Below are 20,753 nucleotides of genomic sequence, written 5' to 3'. Positions count from 1 at the left end.
GATAGATGATCTAAAATTAACCTTTAAGACTTACATTGTTAACAGATTTATGTACACAGTTATTGAAAAATCAATTTAGTGAAATTAAGTGGATATTTCAAAAAACTTGTGGATTTATTTCTAAGTCTTTTGTCCACTTTGCTTTGTATGAATCCCCAAAGTAATAAATGTATGTAACATTGTTACTAGGATTTTGGAAGTTGCATTTGGATTTCAGTGAGATCTGTGGTTATTGGTGTCAACAATCTCTGCCTTTTTGACTTACTAAACCCTAAGTGTTGTCATTATAAAACCTGAAATTGGAGGTTTACAAGGTGTCAGCTTATCAAATCACTTGGTAAATTTGTGATAATTTGGTTCATGAACATCTGATTTGTGAGTTGAAGAAATCCCATAAGTTTTTATAGAAATCTTAAATAAGTGAAATTTATAAAATAATACAGATTTATAAAATGGGATTATTACTGGCTAGGAGTGAGGGGTGGGGCATAGTGTAGAATTAAAGCCTAGGATTAGAAGTCAAACAGACACAGGTTGGAATTTTAGCTCCACCAACTCCATCCATTCATTCACTCCTCCCTCCATTAAACAAGTAAATATGTTCTAGACATTGTGCTCTAGGAACTAGAGTACATTAATGAGACATAGGCTCACAATTTTCATTTTTGTGGACGATACAGAGGAATAAACAAATATTTACAGTACAACATCAGAAGTACTGTGTTTGTGAGTGTGCAGGGTTCTATGATGACACATGAAAGGAATTCACCCCCAGACAGGGGTGTGGTAGAGTGGAGTAAGATGTATGGTTGTAGATGAGTGTCAGGAAAGAACAGTGCCTATGGGGCAATTAGTTGTATCGTATGGATAATGTCTGCCAAGTGCAGGACTTGATGCATAATAAATACTCAGTAAGTGAAATCCAGCATCAGCATCATTCTTGTCAGTGCTCACTGGCTCTTTCACTCTAGTGCTAGAGTTCGTCACCTCCTATTAATGCACAGCAAACCTCATTCTGTGACTTGAAATTTCCTCCCCACCAAAGAATTTTTATTTTGAGCAAAACTCAAAGGATGTTCAGAAAATAAGAGCCAGATATCTAGGTATATTACAGTTAAGAAAGAAACAATGACCAATGAAAATATTTCTGAATTTTAAAATCTTAACTTTTTTGAAATTCATAGAGCTATATGTCAGATATATTTCTTGTTCAGTATTTAATTTTCAAGTTAATTTTTATATTTAATTTATTCATTTATTTGCAGATATTTGTTGAGTACCTACGGTGGGTAAGACTCTGAGCTTAACACCCATGTCCTCAAGGAGCATACATTTTAGTAAAGGAAATAAGACATTTGTATAAACAACTGAAATATAGGGTCAAAAGTGCTGGGGGAATAAAATTGCTTTGTGATTTTTAGAAGTGAACGAACTGAATAATGACTATTCAGAAATGAATAAAATATGGTGTCTTCCCTTGTGGCACTTACAGATGGGTATTGGAGAGGAAAGGGAGTAAGTAAATGAGGCATAGTAATAACAATAACTGACGGCCTGCTGTATCCTAGTAACTCTGCTGGGTCTTAGGATTTTGTTTGTTTGTTTAATTTAATTCTCACAGAAATCCTGAAAGATTGATGTTGTTAAATCCATTTTAGAGATTTGTGAACAGAGAAGTTTAGAGTAGTATGCCCAAGTTTACACTAAAGTAAGCAGCAGAGCCAGGGTCTGAGCCTGTGCCCCTTTGACTTGAAGCCTTAACATATTACACCTAAATCCCCCTTCTGCTTTTCTCTTCATCTCCCTCCGGAAATAAGTAATGTAATTAAATAAATAATTTTGACATAAAGGATTGAGCACCTAATATGTTCCAGCACTGATAGGGAAGTGGCTTACAGAGAATATACCATTAGTTGCACTGATCTATTTAAGCAAACCTATATTATACACACACATTGTGACATTGTCTTTAGCAACTTAAAATGGTGAACAGTTATTATTCCAAATTCATATTCCAGATGGAAACATCTCTGGCATTACCAAGTATGGTAGTTTTGTGCACCTTGCATGCTTAATTGTAAGTTTAAAAAAAAAAGCCTTTATAGATTTTGTGGGAAACAGGTGGTGTTAAACCCAGGCAAATGCAGGATGGCTGTTAATGTTGTGGAATGTGATTTTGATTTACTTGGCAGAATTTTTATTTTATAAAATTGACTATTAAAATAGACATGCTTTCCATCCTTTAATTTTGCTCTGTTCAGTGCAATTTGCCTGTAGACTATTTTTCAACAGTTACTAAAAGGGTGTGGAAAAACTGGAAGGTTTCTACAAGGAAATTGATATTGAATTCGTTAACAATTTCCACAACCCTGCAACTTACTAGGTTTTAAAAAATGGGGATTATTTTTAACCTTCTTACTGAAATTATTTGGAATTCTATTTCCCTGAAATTCCACTCTCTTTTTAGTACAGCTCTGTCTAAAGAACTATATTTAATATTGGCAAAGAGAATAATCTGATGTAAATCTTTTCACTATGTATACTCTAATACACATGTCTACATGGAAGTTATTTTATTATATAATTTCTGCTTTAAAAACTTGTGATGGCATCTTATTACCTGTTATATCAAATTTAGTCTCTTTTGACCTGTACAACATATTTTCTCTCTCTCTTTTCTCCCCCCAAAGGGGTGGGGGGAAGATCACTCTTATTCTTTTATAAGGACTTTTGTCACCTGCTGCCCATGAATGATTTTAACATTGTTATTTTTTATTTGCTGCTTGCTTCTCCTTTGATCTCTTATCTTTCTCCTCACTTCCCTCTGAGATCTTTTCTTCTGTGCTTTCTGAAACTCCTCTTCAGTGATTATAATATAAAGTCCTCAGCCTCTTTGCTATGTAACTGTAATATACAGCTGCTGGATGTAAGTGAAATAACTGGCTCTCTTCTGAAAGTGTCTCTTACCCTGGAGCCTTCTTAAGGGGAGACTGTTTCTTATACCTCCCACGTCTCTGGATCTAGAGCAGGTGATGTCAGTTCAAAATTACGTCTCAGTGGCAGGTACCTAGTGTTTCTGACACTTTGAGTGGATCACTTTCAACACCTCCTTCTCTATATGATAAAATTGTTCTCAGTAATGATTATGAAAGGAAACCAATAATAATAATAGCCCTAAAAAAGCAGAAAGTTTTCTTTTATTGAAAAAATATGCATATTATATGTTAAGTTTTTCTTTTGAACACAATTTCTGTGTGTCCATCTTCAGGGAGCAATTTTAAAGGTTTGTATTTTACTATACCTTGTTCAAGGCTGATTGTAAGTATTTTTGTATCTGTATAACCTTATCCAAAACTACATCAGAAAAAAGATAACTCAGAACTAAGAAAAATTGCACATTGCCATCATTGTTTATTTTGAATCCACTGTTTAAACATAGGAGTATATAACACCAGACAATTGGGGACACAAACTGTGCCCAGAGGAAGCTTAGAAGATTCCAAACCGTTTGAAACGTAGTCGAAACGGAAGTGTGTAGTTTAGTGCACGGTGTTGGACTGACTGTGCAACTAGATTGGCCTTCTGATTAACTTCCTTGTAGGTATGTGTATTAGAGTATACATAGTGAGAACATCCTCATTTGAAGGTTGCATATATATTGAAATCAAACCATCATGCAGCAATTGTTTAGAACTTGTATCAGTGAAAGTTTTTTTTTTCTGGGAGGATTATTTTATCAGTGGCATTAGATTTGTTGTTTTTAATCTATTTTATTATCATTTAAAAAAGTCTCTACAGATTTGTGCACCCCGTGCAGACTGCCCCCATCGTCCTGCCCTTGGTAGGCCACTGTCATTACTCTTCTACCCTGGTAGCGTCACGCTTAGAGTTTCTCTCTTTTCGATACCCAGAATACCCTTATCCCATCATCCTTTCCACTAACCCTCTTATCTGCTGGAAACAAACAGTTGGAAAGATTGGTAACACTGTAAATTCACAGTCATCTAGTTCACTTGGACTAATACATCATAGATACCTGATTTTCTTGCCACGCAACTGTCCCAAACCCTCTCTCTTTTTTCCGCATCCCCACTTTTCCCTTTCATTCTTGATAAATGTCCTCATTTATGACTTCATAGAGAAAAACAGAAGCTGCCAGATGGAAATACGTCAACCTTCCATCAGAACAGATCAGAGCTTCTTAGAATCATCTTCATCATCCTCAAAATGCTCTCTACTTTGTCAGCTCTGACCCCACCCTCCAGTCTTCCAGCTGGTTCTTCTCAAAGTGCATCTTTATAATCAACAAACTCTCCTGTATCTTCAGGCTGTTCTCAGGGAGTTCAGCCTACCTCTTGTCCTAACTGAACCTGAGTTTTCCCTGAGGACCCCCCTAGTACCCATTGGTGACTATCAGTTTTCTTAAATGCCAGTAAGTGTTCAGATTCAGAAGGTGAGATTGGGGTTTTCTTGCTCCTCGTTGCTTTTTCTAGATCCTTACCTCTCTACCCTGTTGGCAAGTCAGACATACAAAATCCTATTCCTCTGAGGCGTATGCTCTTCAACTATACCACTCTTTCCCCCACTGATCTCTCGGTTATAACCCCATCACTCATCATGTATTTTGGTGATAGAAGAAACAGATACCACAGGAAAGACAAACAGTCTTTCTGTCTATGCAATGTCTTGCTATTATGGGTAACAACACACAGGTGGATGATTCATCCAATATCCTGGCCTTTTATTTTCTTGATCTTTGGCACCAGTGACCTCTTGCATCCCATCATTTTTATTTACTCCCATGGTTACACTCTGAATCATGCCACCATTTCTGTTAGTCCACATCCAAAATCTGATTCAAGCATCTTGCTCCCTATTGACTGTTCTTCAGCTTATATGTTCAGCCTCTTGTTCATTGCTCTTCTTGGTGACCTTTAGACCTGGCCCCTTTATCCAGTTTAGATTTTTTGGCCTATTTTTTAGTATCACCTTTGTCTTGCCCCCTGTAGCTTTTTGTCATTCTTACAGCCCTGCTGTCCATTTTCTCTGTACCTGCTGTACCCAAGTAGACATCTGGAGAGTCACACAGCAGTATCATTATAAACTTGTGATTAACAACCACTCTGGGCTCTCAGTAGTGCTCAGCAGTTCTGTTACAGTTCTTTGTTCAAGTTGTTCTGCCATTTGACCAAACTTTCATTCATTTGAGCAAAACAAAACACTGAGTTTCTGATCCCTCCCCCTTAATCACCCTTCATTTCCAAACCATAACCAGATCTTTATGATTTATCTCCTAAATGTCTTCCCAATTAGTGTCTTCTTTTCCATTTCTAATTAACCACCATGTTAGTCCAGGCAACCATAATCTCTCACCTAGGTTAATCACTGCAACAAGCTGGTCTCACCTTCTCCAAACTGTTCTCCACTGCAGTCAGCATAATTTTTTCAAAATGCAAATCTGCCATTGTCAGAAAAGTTCAAGGAGAGTTAATTAAAGGAGAAAGGTACGAAAGAAAATCTGAGCAAGTTATATCTTTGTTTAAAGTCTTTTGTGGTTTCTTCTTTCTTTTAGAAAAAAAAATAAGACTACCATCTGACGTGCACTAGAGGACACTGCATAATCTGCCTTCCTGTTCAACTTCAGCTTCGTCTCTTGCCAGAACTCCCCTCACACCAGCTATACTGGCCTTCTTTCAGTTCCTTGAAGCAGCATCCTTCCTCCTGCAACGGGTTCTTGATGTATGCTGCATCCCTTGGAACATTCCTTTCCTTAGCTCCTGCTCATCTTTGAGATCTCAGCTAGTGTCACTTTCTCTCAGATGTCTTCCTTGACTCTCTGTCTTTTGTCTGCCTCATTTCTGGAATAGTGTTCCTTTCTTCAGAGTACTTAATTTATGAATTATATATTTGTTAGTATGATTGTGTGAGCGATGTTTGTCTATTCCACTGTACTTTAAGTTCCATTGTCTGCGTTTGCCCACCCTTGTATCTACCACCTAGCACTATACCTGGCACATGGTGTGAGTTTAGTGAAACTTTGTTGAATGAATAAACATCCACACTGATCACTTGTATTCTTCCTGTTATAATGGGAGAGTTGGCCCCATTATATGCTGCCATCTATGCTCTCATCACCTGTAGGATAGAGAGCCTGTCCCTGCTCACCCTCTCAGGGCATTCTGCTGCACTTTGCTGTGTCCCGCTGGTTACTGAGCTCTCCTCTCGCTGTGCCAAACTTCACATCATCTCCATTTTCGCACTGCATCACTCCTGAACTCATACCAGTCTTCCTTCATCTCCCATTGCTTCATTTAAACTTGTGTTTACCATATTACCAAAGCTACCTACCAGTGAACTCATGTAATTGCTTCCGCTAGACATGTTTTCATTCTGTTTTGCTTGACTGGTCAGCAGCATTTGACTGTTGTTGGTGTCCTCCTTCTTAAATGAACAATTTCTCCGTGCTTTTCTGGTGAGACTCTTGGTTTTCCTAGGATCTTTCTGAGCAGTCCTTCTCAGGCCCCTTTTCATCTCCCCATCTCTTGTCATTCTCAAGGCTCTGAAACAGCCCTCTTCTCTAGGATTTCTTTAGGCCATCTCATTCACACCTGTGGCTCAGTTTCCATTTAAATTTTTGTAATTCTTTAATTGATATCTTTATCCCCAATTTTTCTCTTTACTTTATGTATAATAACTATATAAAATATATACTTTATTAGAGGGGAGGGTGTAGCTCATGTGGTAGAGCACATGCTTAGCATGCATGAGGTCCTGGGTTCAATCCCCAGTACCTTCCCTATTTAAAAAATGATAAAAATAAATAAACCTAATTACCTCTCTCAGGAAAAAAATAATAAAATTTTTTTTAAATATATACTTTATTGAAGTATAGTTGATTTACAATGTTGTGTTAATTTCTGATGTACAGCACAGCAATTCAGTTATATATATATATATAGATACACGTATCTATATTAGACACACGTACATATATCCACTTGAGCATTCCCTATCTCAGCTCATAGACACCACCGTCTGCCTAGTTAGTCAGTTGAGAAACCAAAGGGCCATCTCTGACTCCTCCCTCTTCACCACTGTCACAACCATCTGTCACAAAGTTCTTTCATTCTGTCTACAAATTGTAGCTTAAATCTTCTCACATATGCTTCACTCCACTACTGGAACCCTAATAAAAACCATCACGAGTCTGGCCTGGACCATTGCAGCAGCCTCCTAACCAGGTGTCCTTCCCCTTTATTTACTACACTATAGCCAGAGTGGTCTTTAAGAAATATAAACCCCTATTCTGTCACTCCCATGCTTGAAAAATCTTTAATGATCCTCCCATTGTCTTTAAGGATGTAGTCTAGATGTCTTGTGGCTTACAGGACCCTGTGCAGTCTGGTCTCTGCTCACCTCTCTGGCCTAATCTTCTAGCACTCATCCCTCATACTCTGTTCCTCACCCCAGCCCCAGCTGTCCATTTTAATTCACTTGTACGTTTATCAAAATTAAGATGACAACCCCATTTTGTCAGTTGCTTAGGCCCCAAACTTTGAAGTTACCCTTGACTTCCTCTGCCTCTCTTACCTCATTTAAGAGCTTTTGTGTCCTAAAAGTCTTCCCAATTAGTCTCCTCTTTTCCATTTCTAATTAACCACCATGTTAGTCCAAGCAACTAATCTGAACAGGAGAAAGTAAGTTGAGTTTGAAGTAAACTCATGACCTCAGAACATATTGAGTATATGTTGTCACATTTTTCTACAAATACAATAATCAGAAGTGATCTTAATATGCACAATAAAAAATTTCAATTAACTATAGCTATATTCTCATCCCTAGTTGAGCCCTCAAAGAACCAGATGTGATGTGGGGCTCTGAAGGTGAAGGCCAAGAAACTATAACCAGTTTGGAGTCTTTTAAAAAAATGATTGATTTGCATACAGATGGCTAACAGGCACATGAAAAGATGTTCAGTATTGCTAATTATCAGAGAAATGCAAATCAAAACCACAATAAGGTATCACTTCACACCAGTCAGAATGGCCATCATCAAAAGTCTACAAATGGTAAATCCTGGAGAGGTTATGGAGAAAAAGGAATCCTCCTGCACTGTTGGTGGGAATGTAAATTGGTGCAGCCATTATGGAAAACAGTATGGAGTTTCCTTAAAAAACTAAAACTAGACTCATCATATGATCCAGCAATCCCACTCCTGGGCACATATCTATAAAAGATGAAAACTCTAATTCAAAAACATATGCACCCCGGTGTTCATAGCAGCACTGTTTATAATAGCCAAGACATGGAAGCAACCTAAATGTCCATTGACAGATGAATGGATAAAGAAGATGTGGTATATGTTCAATGAAATATTTCTCAGCCATAAAAAAGAAGGAAATAATGCCATTCGTAGCATCATGGATGGACCTAGAGATTATCATACTAAGTGAAGTAAATGAGGCAGAGGAAGACAAATATCATATAATACCACTTATATGTGGAATCTTAAAAAAATGATACAAATGAACCTATTTACAAAACAGAAGTAGACTCCCAGACCTACAAAACAAACTTACGGTTACCAAAGGAGAAGAGGGGAGTGATAAATTAGGAGTTGGTGATTAACATAAACACATTAATAAAAATAAAATAGATAACCAACAAGGATATACTATAGCACAAGGAACTATATTCAGTATCTTGTAATAACCTGTAATGGAAAAGAATCTGAAAAAGAATGTATACATTCTTTATATATAGTTATATATATAAAACAAATCACTTTGTTGTACACCTGAAACTGATACAACATTGTAAACCAACTATAATGCAATAAATAAATAAAACAAACAAACAAACAAACAAATAAATAAATAAATAAATAAATAAAATTTAAGTGTCTGATTTAAGGAGGAGAGGGAAGGGCTTATAATAATTGTATCTTTTGAAAATAAGAATGGTTCGAAATAAATTTCTTTTACAACTTTTTTCCAAATTGAGTGTAGCACAGTCTCCATATATACATACACACACATGAAATAATTTGAATATATTATATATCCGATTTATATATATAGGTCTAACTTAAAAAGTTTATCCTACTTCAGACCATATATAGGAATCTTTTTCTGGCATCTCATTTACTAGCACTTCAGCAGGTCTACTTTGCAGCCTTAGCTGATGCCTCTCATCATGACCCTTTGGTGTTATACTTTGGAATATTTTCTTGGTTCCTGAAGGAAATAGGAGGTTATAGTCAATATATTTAGTTTTGCATATTCAGAATTACAGAATCTTGGAGGCGGATAAGCTATTAAACTTCATTGAACCCAGTGGGTCATCTGGTGTTTGATTCCCCCCATGTTAGCTTCTCAGGCCACTGTAACAAATTAACCACAGACCTGGTGATTTAAAATAGCAGAAATTTATTCTGTCAGTTCTGGGGACCAGAAGTCCAAACTCAAGGTGTCAGCAGGGCCATAATTTAATTTGAAAAAAAATTTAATATTGCTCATTTTAACTTCTTTTTCTGCAAAGTGTAATAATAGGAAATGTATAAATTCTTCCTCTAGTTATTTAATGTAATACTCTCTTAAGTGAACCCTATTTGTGGTGCTGAGGATATTTTTCTGGTTGTACTTGAATGACCACATTTCTTATCTAACCCTTCTACAGTTTGCTAATGAGATTCTCTATGTGTATTCAATTAAGCTGCCTTTGATTTGTATCTTACGTCCTGACGGTAATAGGTTTTACCCTGTTAGATGGATTTAATTTTTCTAGATTGCTTAGTAGATCTATAAATCCATGTACTTTTGCAAAGTAAGATGAATGTGTAATAGTTATAAGCTATTATTAGTATAATAACGTGACCCCTTAAGAATTTGAAAGCAATATAAGATGTGGACTCTGTCCTAATGTTTGATCTGTCTTAAAATTGCCCTATTTGAACCGTTGGCTCTAATCACTCTTTAGATTTGTTTAAATGGTACATACACACCTTGGGGCTCTTTCTATAAAGAAGTCCCAATGAAGTAATAAAGTCAATGTTGTAAAGATTCATTTTTCAGGGTCTAGAGGCTTGATTTTCAGTGTACACTTATTTCAACTTACTTTTCCAACATTTGAAACAGTTTCTACATTTATAACTTGAAAGTGGAGATATTTGTGGGTTTGGAGAACTGTGCAGATAGTCTAGATGTAATAGTTTATGGAATAACGACTATACAGTGTAGAGCTTTAGGACTCTAGTAGATTTCTTCAGCATACTCCTGTGTCGCTATATTCTTGCAATTATGTAGTTTCTTTGCAAGCTACCCCATACACATTTGAATGATTCCCAGATACCCTGTAAAAGCCTGGTGTGTTACACTTTACTTATCCTGAATTTGCTTTGCTGTCATTTTTATGCCTCTCAATTTAGGGCCAAACCACATGTCCTAGTTTATTTTTTATAGTTTCAATTAAATACAAAGCTATATCTTCTTGATGGGTGTGTGAAGCATTTGGTGTTCTGTTGTAGAGAATAAAGACAGTTCATGACCTTGCTCACTCACCAGTGCCTGTAATTTTATAGCACAACAAATTTATCTTTTGGGCACTAGGTAATCAGCAACTTGAGAATTTAATATAAAGCTTTAAATTCTGTTTCCTTTCTTTTATTTTCCTTGGAAAACAGTATCCCCCAAGGTTTATGAAATCTATCTTTTCCTCAGGCAGTTAAAACACAATTAAAATTAAGAATCTCCAATAATTGTCACCTACCATTTATTTCAGTAACATTGTTTTATTAAGAATAATCATACATTGCAAAACAAGGAAGGTAAACTTTTCTTCTTGACCCTAAGTTGTGACTGATCTTTCTGTAGAGAAATCTGTTTCAGAGGTTAAAATGTATGCTTGGTCTTGAGAATCTGGGGAAAATACAGGTAGAATATATTACTAGGAAAATGTAACTATAATGTAGGTATACTCTAATGTCTTCTTCTTCATTTGCAGGAATAGGGAAAGGAAAATAGTGAGGGAAGCTTATTCCCTAAAATAACTCATCACCTGTATAAAGATCTACAGATCTCATGCCTTTGTTGCTGCAATGAGTCAGGTTAAAATGGAAAGTCTTATGAGAACTCTATGACATGAGTACATTGCCTTAGAGAAGTAACATCCAAATAGCCACCCCTGCAAATGTGAATGAATTTTTGATGAATATTTACTCACATTGGTGCTGTTGATTTGACTGGCCACCTTAGAAGAAAGAGAAATCTTATATATTACTTTCATATCTGATTTTTTTTCTTATTCTTTTTCTCCCATTTATTAGAAGTTGAGATGCCAGGTCCAAGATGTTAGAGGAAAAAAATTCTAGATTCTTAATCTTAGAGTGGTAAGTTTATGATATGTAAATAGAAGGCATAGTGGCCTCAACTCCTTGAGCTTACTGGGTTACTTCCTTATATATTAGTCCTTTGTTGGATGACCTATTCAATTTTTTCTTTGAAGCAAAGTAGCCATCGTTCTGATTTGACTAATGTCATGAAGATATTAAGGTAATAGGTTGCAGCGACTGTAGCTAAGTGACTTAGTCCCAGTCTGCAGAAGTTTATGCTGTATCCAAGAAACTTCCGCTTTGTCGACAACTTGAAGATTGTTATACTCAAGTTTTGGAAAACTTCTGATCTTACTTTACCTTTCTAGGTTTCCATTATACCCAAAAGGAGGGGAGAAGTTGCAATTTGATTATGGTGTCTATCTCCTGAACAAAAATATAGCACAGGTAAGTGACCCCTCCTCACCCCGTCCTACTTCCCACATACAACCTGCTTCCTTGGAGAGCTGACACTCTTTCTTTATAAATAAGTGCTGCAGCTGACTCTTTTATTTAACCAGCAATAATGCAAAGTTCTTTTTCTGTGGCCACAGTCTTTTTCTGTGCCATTATAAATACCACAGAGAAGCAGTGGGTACAAATTGGAATCCTTCTGCTAAACCCAGAAGCCCTTTACTGAGCTGTGACTTGCTAGTAAGTAGACTGTACTTAAATGTGTGGGTTTTATCATCTGTTTGCCTCTGTAGCTTGACTGGTAGTAGCTTCCTTCTCATACAGCTTTCTTCTCTTAGGCAACTTCTAGGGACTTATTTTGCATGGGGAGTTGTTTACGGAGTAAAAGTTTAGTGACTTGGGCAAGTCCTTAATGGTCTCCTCACCTCTTATCCAGGGCCCCAAAGGAAAGACCAAGCACATTGTCTTTCCAACCCATCTTGGATTTTTCTGACTCTCCCAACATCACACCAGTTCATGTCTCACTTAATGTCTTTCCACATACCATGGGAGGACTACTGGATGCTTGGGTTTGCATTTTCCTGAAAGAAAAATGCAGCATTTCCTTAGCATACTTGGCTCTACTTCAAGAGGTAGACATTCCATAAATTTACTAGTTGTAAAGGAAGATCAGCTTCAGTGCTTTGTTTTTATTCAGACATCCTTCCAATCGAAATACCACATCAGTGAGATCCCACTGTTTGACTGTTATGTAAAGGCATTATCAGCTGTATCCTCAGACCTTTCCTTTTTACAGAAACAATAAGGTTTGTGATGCTTTTGTTTTTATGAGCCTGAGTTGCCTTTTATCTGTATGATTCTAAAGACTCCCTGAACAATGCCCTTATTTATTCCTGATGGATCTAGAATTATTCTTCCATATGGTGTCATCTTTGCCTCTCTTCCCCTCATCTAACCTCAGTTTAATTTTTTTTTAATTTGGTTTTTATTAAGACTCTGACACTTTTCTGATATTGGATCAAACTTCTAGTTTGCAGTTCTTGATTAATCATTTTCTTACAACCCCACACGCATACTGCTTTTGCTGTTCCTGCTGTCCAGCACATGTTCTTCATTCCAGGCCAGCTGCCTTGCTCACAGCCTCTGGCCCATGACTCATCTTTCCATGTGCCATTCTCCCCACAACTGATGCTTTCCTTCCCTCCATTTTTGGCAGAAAAGTATCTCAGTCTAAGAAACAGGACCTTATTTTCCAGGCTGCTTATTAGCTCACACTACTGATCACAGTTGTCATACCATGGGAAAGGTAAGGCTTAGACAGAAGGGTGCATTAAGGCAGAAGAGATGTTAAGTAAGTTAGAGAGCACCTCCAGTGAAGTCAGCCAAGGTGGAAGAGAGCACATGGACCCTGCAGTCCAGAGTCTAGGAGTCAGGATGTCAGGAAGATTGGCCTCACTTAGTAGAACTAAGTTCTGATCTGAGTTCATTCAGAGATGCTTCTCTCTATCCCATTTCTATTTCTTGCTTTAAGCACATAGGTCCTAAGGTCAGAAGTCTATTGGAAGTTTCCAGGTGAAGCCTACTCTTAATTAAGGCTAGGGCTGAAATGCCTGGATTTCCTCATAAATCTAGCTTCAGACACACACTTGTGCATGCACGCACACTCCCACACACGCACACACACCCACGCACAAACACACTCTTAGTTCTTTCTGCTCAGGGCTCAATAGGAGTGGCAGAGTATGGTATAAAGAGGTGCTCAGAATAGTCCCACTTGCTTTGAGGTCAGGACCAGGAGGGAGGCTGACTGTGTGCAGCGGGGAATTTGGGAAGGTCAGCCCTCCATGTCACTCTCAGCTCCAGCACCTGTTTGGCTCTCCTTTTGGAGCACGTCCCAAGTAGCCTCTGATTTCATTCTGAACTGAACCAAAGCCACAAGTATGCTGAACTAGTTTTATTCATCTGTTTAAAAATGGATTACTTCTGGTAATTTTGTATCCTCTGCAACTTTATACTCTTTGAAACGGAGAGATTACATTTGTGTGTGTCTTTATGATCACTAGGTTAACCACCCTGACTCCACAGGGAGCAAGTATCTTGCTCTCTGGTGTTTTATCATCACTGTTTTGGCAGTTTTAAAAGGAGAAGACAGTAAACTTCTTATAAACAGACTTTCTTAGGTTTCAGAGTTCATTCAGGAAGCCTCTTTTGAGCATTTAGAAAGAAACTCTTAGCAAATTTGTGACCAACTCCATCTCTGTTCCATCTCTGAACTGTTTCTTGGGGACAGTTTCATTTTGTCTTTAGCCTTATTACCATCACTTTATTACATTTCAATTTATAACAAATCAAAGAACCATTAGTTATTGTGGCTTCTAACCAGGTATTATATTAATAAGATATTTCCAGCTTGTGAAGGTTTATTTTTATATACATTTATACCGATACATGTTGTCAAAGGGGAGTTTGTCTTCTCAGCCAGTCTCATTTATACCCCATCTCTAGAGATGTGAACAAATCATACCGTTAAAATGGCCCCACCTCAGTAATTTATAAGGCACGTTAGTGGAGGTGGATGAAAGCATTGGCATGTGTTAAAGTGCCAGAGAAAAAGGAGTGAAGTCATTTAATACTGCATCCATAACTTGGTTGAGGATTTGAATAGTCAATAGGACCTTTCATCACAACCAGAAGTAGTAGTAAAATCACTTTTTTGGTAGAGGAAATGACAGAATTTAGTAATATTTGTTACTTCAGTATTTGGGATCAGTCCAGCCCAAGATTTGAAAGCACAGACTTGAAAAGACAGGCCTTCAAGTCGAAATCCTCAAGTGTCGTTTGAAGAGCTGAGGGGTTTGGTAAGGCCTGCTGGCCCTTTTCCTGTCACTGCTGTGTAAAGGGGTGTGTGTGCTGGGCTGGGTATTGAAAGCAAATAAAGCAAAATGCCTTGTATTTAGCGCCGTTTACTAATATGTTTCAAGTGCTGGCCCCTTTGGCTGGAAATAGTCCTCCCTGATGGGCAGCCTGTCACACTGTAGGAATGGGTCTGGCACAGTTCAGGTACAGTGTAATTAACGCTGATTTGAAAAACCAGCTCCTGCCATAATTGTCAGTAAGTTGATAAGGACATTATATTAGTATTTGTGTATAGCACAGTAGTTTGCTTTTAGTTCCCAGAGCATAGAAAGTAGTAAATCAAAAGTTAAAAATACTTTTACCTTAGGTTTGTGGAGAGCTTTTACTTTATAAGGTACATGCACATACATCTACGTGACCCTCATCATCACCCCGCAGAGTGAAAAAGGGCAGGTGCTGGTAAGTGAACATGTAGACAGGTTGGCTTTTGACATCTGTCCCTCCAGTGTCTTATCACATAGTCTGACAGCCTTGGCAGACAGTCCTTACTTCCATAACTTCATTGTTTTATATATTTCTGTCCTAAAGTGCACAGAATCAAAGAAGATGACATTCCCAGCTAGCAAAGGAACTGAAAGTTCTTTGAAAACAGAGACAATAACTGTTTTGCACATAATAATATTTCCACTGGTAAGCACAATGCTGAAAACAATGTCAGTTCTCAAAAAAGGTTTAATGCATGAATGAATGAATGGTGATATAGCATCATCACATGGCTAAGAAACTGAGATCCAGAGAAGTAAAGTGACTTGCTTAAAATTGCTGAATTAGTTGATTCAACAAGGATTTGTTGTGCATCTACTGAGTGCTATATATACTGAATTAGGGCTCAACTGATTGAGCAGTGAATAAGACACCCAAGAGCCCTGCTTCGTGAATAAGCTAGACACAAGTGGACAAATATTGTATGATTCCACTTATATGAATTATCTAGATTAGACAAATTCATAGAGACACAAAGTAGATTAGAGGTTACCAGGGGCTGAGGGAAAGGGGAACTGGGGGAGTTATTACTTAATGGTTACAGTTTCTATTTAGGATGATGAAAAAATTTTGGAAAGAGATAGTGGTTATGGTTGTACAACATTGTGAATGTAATTAATGCCTCTGAATTTTACACTTAAAAATGGTTAAAATGCAGGGATGGGGAGTATAGCTCAGGGGTAGAGCATGTGCTTTGCATGCATGAGGTCATGGGTTCAATCCCCAGTGCCTCCATTAAGAGGGAAACAATGTTTAAAATGGACAGATTTTCTGTTACATATTTTACCACAATTTAAAAAATTTTAATATACCAAAACCGATTGAATTGTATGGTATGTGAATTGTATTGCAATAAAGCTGTTTAAAAAGAAGGCCCCTGCCTTATAATCTAATGAAAAGAGGCAGACAATAAACAAGTAATTTTAGATTGTGATGAGTGCTGTGTTGGAAACTGATTAGGGGATATAATCGGAAATAACTGGAGTGGGTCCTACTTTACTTTAGATAAAGTTGTCAGATAAGCTTTATGGAGGGAATAATAATTGAGCTAAGACATGGATGATGACAAGGAACCAGCCATGCAAAAAGCTCGGAAATAGTAAATCCCTTAAAGCCATGGAACCCACTAGTGCAAAGGCCCTGGGGTAGGAAAGAGCTTGTGTGTTCAGGTGACAGGTAAAAAGCTAATGTGTAAGGAGCATAGAAATTAAGGGGAGAAGTAGCCAGGGAATATATTATATGAGGCCTAAGAAATTACAGTAAAAACTATGAGTTTTATTCTAAATACAGAGGGAAACCAACAAATAATTTAAGCAGGAAAGTGACTTGATTTGATACGTTTTTCCAAAGATCACTCTGTCTGCTCTAATGGATTGCAGGGGACTAGAAGAGAAGTAGAGTTTCACCTTAGAAGGCTATTTTAAAAGACCAGATGAGGGTTAATGGGAGCTTGGGCTAGAATAGTAGGTGTAGAGATGGAAGAAGTGAACAGGTTTAAAATACATTATGGGTATTCAGCATCACTAATCATCAAGGAAATACAAGTCAAAACCATGAGATATCCCTGTTAGAATGGCCATCATCAAAAAGATAAGGAATAAGTGTCGACAAGGACACAGAGAAAAGGGAACCCTGTTCACTGTTGGTGGAAAAACAGTATGAGGTTCCTCAAAAAATTAAAAGTAAAGCAACCATAAACCCAGCAATTCTACTTCTGGGTATTTGTCCAAAGGAAACCAAAACACTAACTTGAAAAGATACCTGCACGCCCGTGTTTATTGCAGTATTATTCATAATAGCCAAGACATGCAAATAACCTAAGTGTCCACCAAGGGATGAATGGATAAAGAAAACATGTTAAGTGAATTGGTTGACCTAAGATAGGAAAAAGGGCACTTTCAACAAACTCATAGTTTCAGAACAAAACAAAACAAAACAAAAAGACAAAAGCCAGTTTCACTTACGAATGCCCTTGATAAAGCAGTAAAAAATATTAATTATATTAAATGCTGATCCTTGAGTACAATTTTCTTAGTATTCTGTGTGATGAAAAGGAAAATATGCATAAAGCACTTCTCTATACCAAAGTATAATGGACATTTCAAGGAAAAGCATTTGTGCAATTGAGTAGCAACCAACTATATGGACTTAGGTATTTGGCAGACTTTTTTTTTTCAAAAATGAATGAAGCGTAAGCCTTTGTCTTAAAGAAAATCAACTGATGATGAAATTCAAGATTTTGAATGACAGTAGTATTTCAGAAAACTTGTATTTGCCACCATGACATTGACAGTTGTCAGTGTCATTCCTTAAAGATGTTTTTGATGAAGTGTTGGTAGTGATGTTTAACAAATGTGATTTTTAAATATTTTATAATGAATGTGTCGGCATTTAAAATCTATATAACTAAGTGATTCAGTGTTTTCCAAATGATCAATGTATGTTGCTATGAAATCATGAACAGGTAGAGGTCTCTTCACAGTGCAAAAAAACCCTGTGGATTTTAATGCAATAGATGTAAAAAGTGTATTGATATGTTTTCAGATTCTACATTGCTACTAATCTTTAAGAAACTGCTGCTTGTTAAGTTTGGAGGTAGTATCAGAGAAGAATATCTACAATTATCTGAAAAAAGCTATAAAATACTCCCTTCTTTCCCAATTACATATCTACATGAGGCTGAATTTTCTTATGAAACAACATAAAGTAAAATGAATGCAGACGAATATATGAGAATCTAGCCGCCTTCTGTTAAGGCAGACATTGCAAAAAAGACTTGCAAAAATATAAAACAATTTCACTCATCTCACTGAATTTCTTTTTTGGAAAATATGATTGTTTTTCATTAAAGGATTATTTATATTAACAAGTAGTAAATTTCTATTGTTATTTTTAACTGAATTAATAAATATTTAAATATTTTTCAATTTCAACTTCTAATATGGTAAATATCAAGATGTGTGACCTACATAAACAGAAGCTTCCTCAATAAAGTGTAAAGGAATCTTGAGACCAGGAAGGTTGAGATCCACTGCCCTAGAGATTGTGACCATCCAGGTTTCCTAAGAAATACCTCAACTGCTCAGAGTCTGATAAAACAAGACACATGTTCAGCTCCCCACATGTGGAGACATTATATAAGAGGCCTACCACTCTGAATTCTGGTAGTACTGTGCAATACAAGTCATAAGGCCAGCACTTACCAGTGGATTCTCTTCTGTTGCTTTTGGGTTTTCTCGACCCAGGCCTCTTCTCTCCCTTCTTGAAAGCTCAGGGACTTAAGAGTAATACTTTGAGGATATAGTTTACAAATACTAATGACGACTTACACTTGTACTGAACTTAATGGCTTTTGGTATACTTACACTTCTGTATCTCACTTCATACTCTGTGAAGTCTGTTGACCACATCTATCTTTAGATAAGAGATTGAGTTACTGCTACACCGTGCTAACCTCCCGAGGATGACAAAGCCATTTAATGGCAAACAGAATTCAAGTCCAAGTTTTCTGAGGTCAAATTCAGCTATATCCCACTAACTTTGTTTCTTCCTCTTTTTTCCTTTTTAATGTGGGCATTATTACAATCGTATGAGGTCGATAGGGCACTGTTATCTGCCTTTTACAGATGAGACCCCCGAAATCAGGAGTTAGGTTGAAGCACTGGTATTAGATCCTGAAGACTTCATGGCCTCTCTTCTTTTTACTCTATTACCTCTCTTTTTTCTCAATTTACTTTAAGACTTCATAGAAAGTAAAAGTAGCTTCTCCTTCCAAAAACAGTTGGAAACTTCTGTTCTGCCAGGGACAAGGTCTTTCTGTAAACCTGACTACTCATGGGGCCCACAGTGCACAGCTATTTAGAAGGGATCAATGCCAGCTTACACGCAGCAGCGTAAATTCATGTCTGTTTCTTCAACATACAGTTCATGTGACACATGAGGATAAAGTGCATTTTTATTTTCTTAATTCTTCTTGGAATCAAGAATACAAATACCAAGGATGTTTTCATAGTCAAAATGCCTTTTTTCCCCCTGCCACCTACAAAATTGCCAATAATATTGTAGAAACTATTTTTTCAAAAGTCCTGTATCTTAAAAAACAACAATTTACTGAGATATAATTCACAGACCATACAGTTAACCCATTTATAATGTACAATTCAGTGGGGTTTTTTTTGTAATATTCAAATAGTTGTACAACTATCACCACAATCAGTTTTAGAACATACTCGTCGCCCCAGAAGAACCGAACGCATTAGCAGTTACTCCCTGTTCCCCTAAAACTTCCATCCCTAGGCAGCCTCCATTCTACTTCTGTTTCTGTAGATTCCCCTGTTCTGGATACTTCATGGACTAGAATCAAATATGTAGTCTTTGTGACTGGCTTCTTTGCCTTAGCATAGGTTTACGGTTCAGCCATGTTGTAGCATGTATCAGTCATTCCTTTTTTTTTTTTTTAAACTTTTTTTATTGAGTTATAGTCATTTTACAATGTTGTGTCAAATTCCAATGTAGAGCACAATTTTTCAGTTATACATGAACATACATATATTCATTGTCACTTTTTTTCACTGTGAGAGTCATTCCTTTTTGTTAACAGATTGTTTTGGCAATTTGAAGATGTATAATGGATAGACCGTATTTTATTCATCCCTTCATCAATTGATATACATTTGGGCTGTTTACACTTTGGGGCTATTAAGAATAATGCTGCTGTAAGCATTCATGTGCAAGTTTTTTGTAGGGCATGTTTTCATTACTCTTAGGTATATACATGTGAGTGGAACTGCTGAGCCATATGGTAACTATGTTTAACACTTTGAGGAATTGCCAGACTATTTTCTAAAAGCAGTTACACCATTTTACATTCCCACTAGCGATGTATAAAAGTTCCAATTTCTGTCTTTTTTATTATAGCCATCCTACTAGATGTAAAGTGGTATCTCATTGTGGTTTTGATTTGAATTTCCCTAAGGGCTAGTGATGTTAAGCATCTTTTCATGTGCTTATTAGGCATTTGTACATCTTTGGAGAAATGTCTGTTCAAATCTTTTGCCCATTTTTAAATTGAGTTATTTGTCTTTATTACTGAGTTGTAAGAGGTCTTTATATAATCTAAATACAGGTCTCTTCTCAGATGAATGATTTGCAAGTATTTTCTGCTATTTGCAGGTTGTCTTTTTCACTTTCTTAATACTAGCTGTTGAAACACAAAGGTTTTTAGTTTTGATGAAGTCTAGTTTTTAATCTATCTTTTCTTTTTCTTATGCTTTTGGTGTCACATTTAAGAAAGCTTATCTCAAGTATTTTTGGGTAGTTTAGCTTGCAAGTTTAGGTCAGTGATCCGTCTTGAATTAAATTTTTTTTTTGATATGGTGTAAGGAAGGGGTCCAACTTCATTCTTTTTTTTTGTGGATATCCAGTTAGTCCAGAAAGTTTTGTTGAAAAGACTGCTTATTCATTAGCCATTGAATAGTTTTGGCACTCTTGTTGAAAATGAATTAACTATAAATGTGAGGATTTATATCTGAACTGTAAATTCTATTCTGTTAATCTGTATGTCTGTCTATGT

At 36.8% G+C, this 20,753-nt stretch overlaps 1 protein-coding gene and 1 non-coding gene across 3 annotated transcripts in view; both read left to right on the top strand.

The window, feature by feature from the left end:
• UVRAG (UV radiation resistance associated) overlaps window positions 1–20,753 on the top strand; it is a 253,659-nt gene that overhangs the window by 177,097 nt on the left and 55,809 nt on the right. For both annotated transcript variants that reach the window (XM_006203319.4, XM_072969171.1), the window contains exon 13: window positions 11,698–11,776. In XM_006203319.4, the coding sequence (XP_006203381.2) occupies window positions 11,698–11,776 (79 nt within the window). The remainder of the gene's footprint in view (window positions 1–11,697; window positions 11,777–20,753) is intronic.
• TRNAA-UGC (transfer RNA alanine (anticodon UGC)) lies at window positions 15,845–15,916 on the top strand. Its single transcript has one exon. It is a non-coding gene; the product is annotated as a tRNA-Ala (tRNA).

This window comes from Vicugna pacos, chromosome 10 (genome assembly GCF_048564905.1).
Source record: "Vicugna pacos chromosome 10, VicPac4, whole genome shotgun sequence".
Lineage (NCBI taxonomy): Eukaryota > Metazoa > Chordata > Mammalia > Artiodactyla > Camelidae > Vicugna > Vicugna pacos.
Note: the sequence above shows the minus strand (reverse complement) of the source record. Positions and strands in the feature narration are given on the sequence as shown.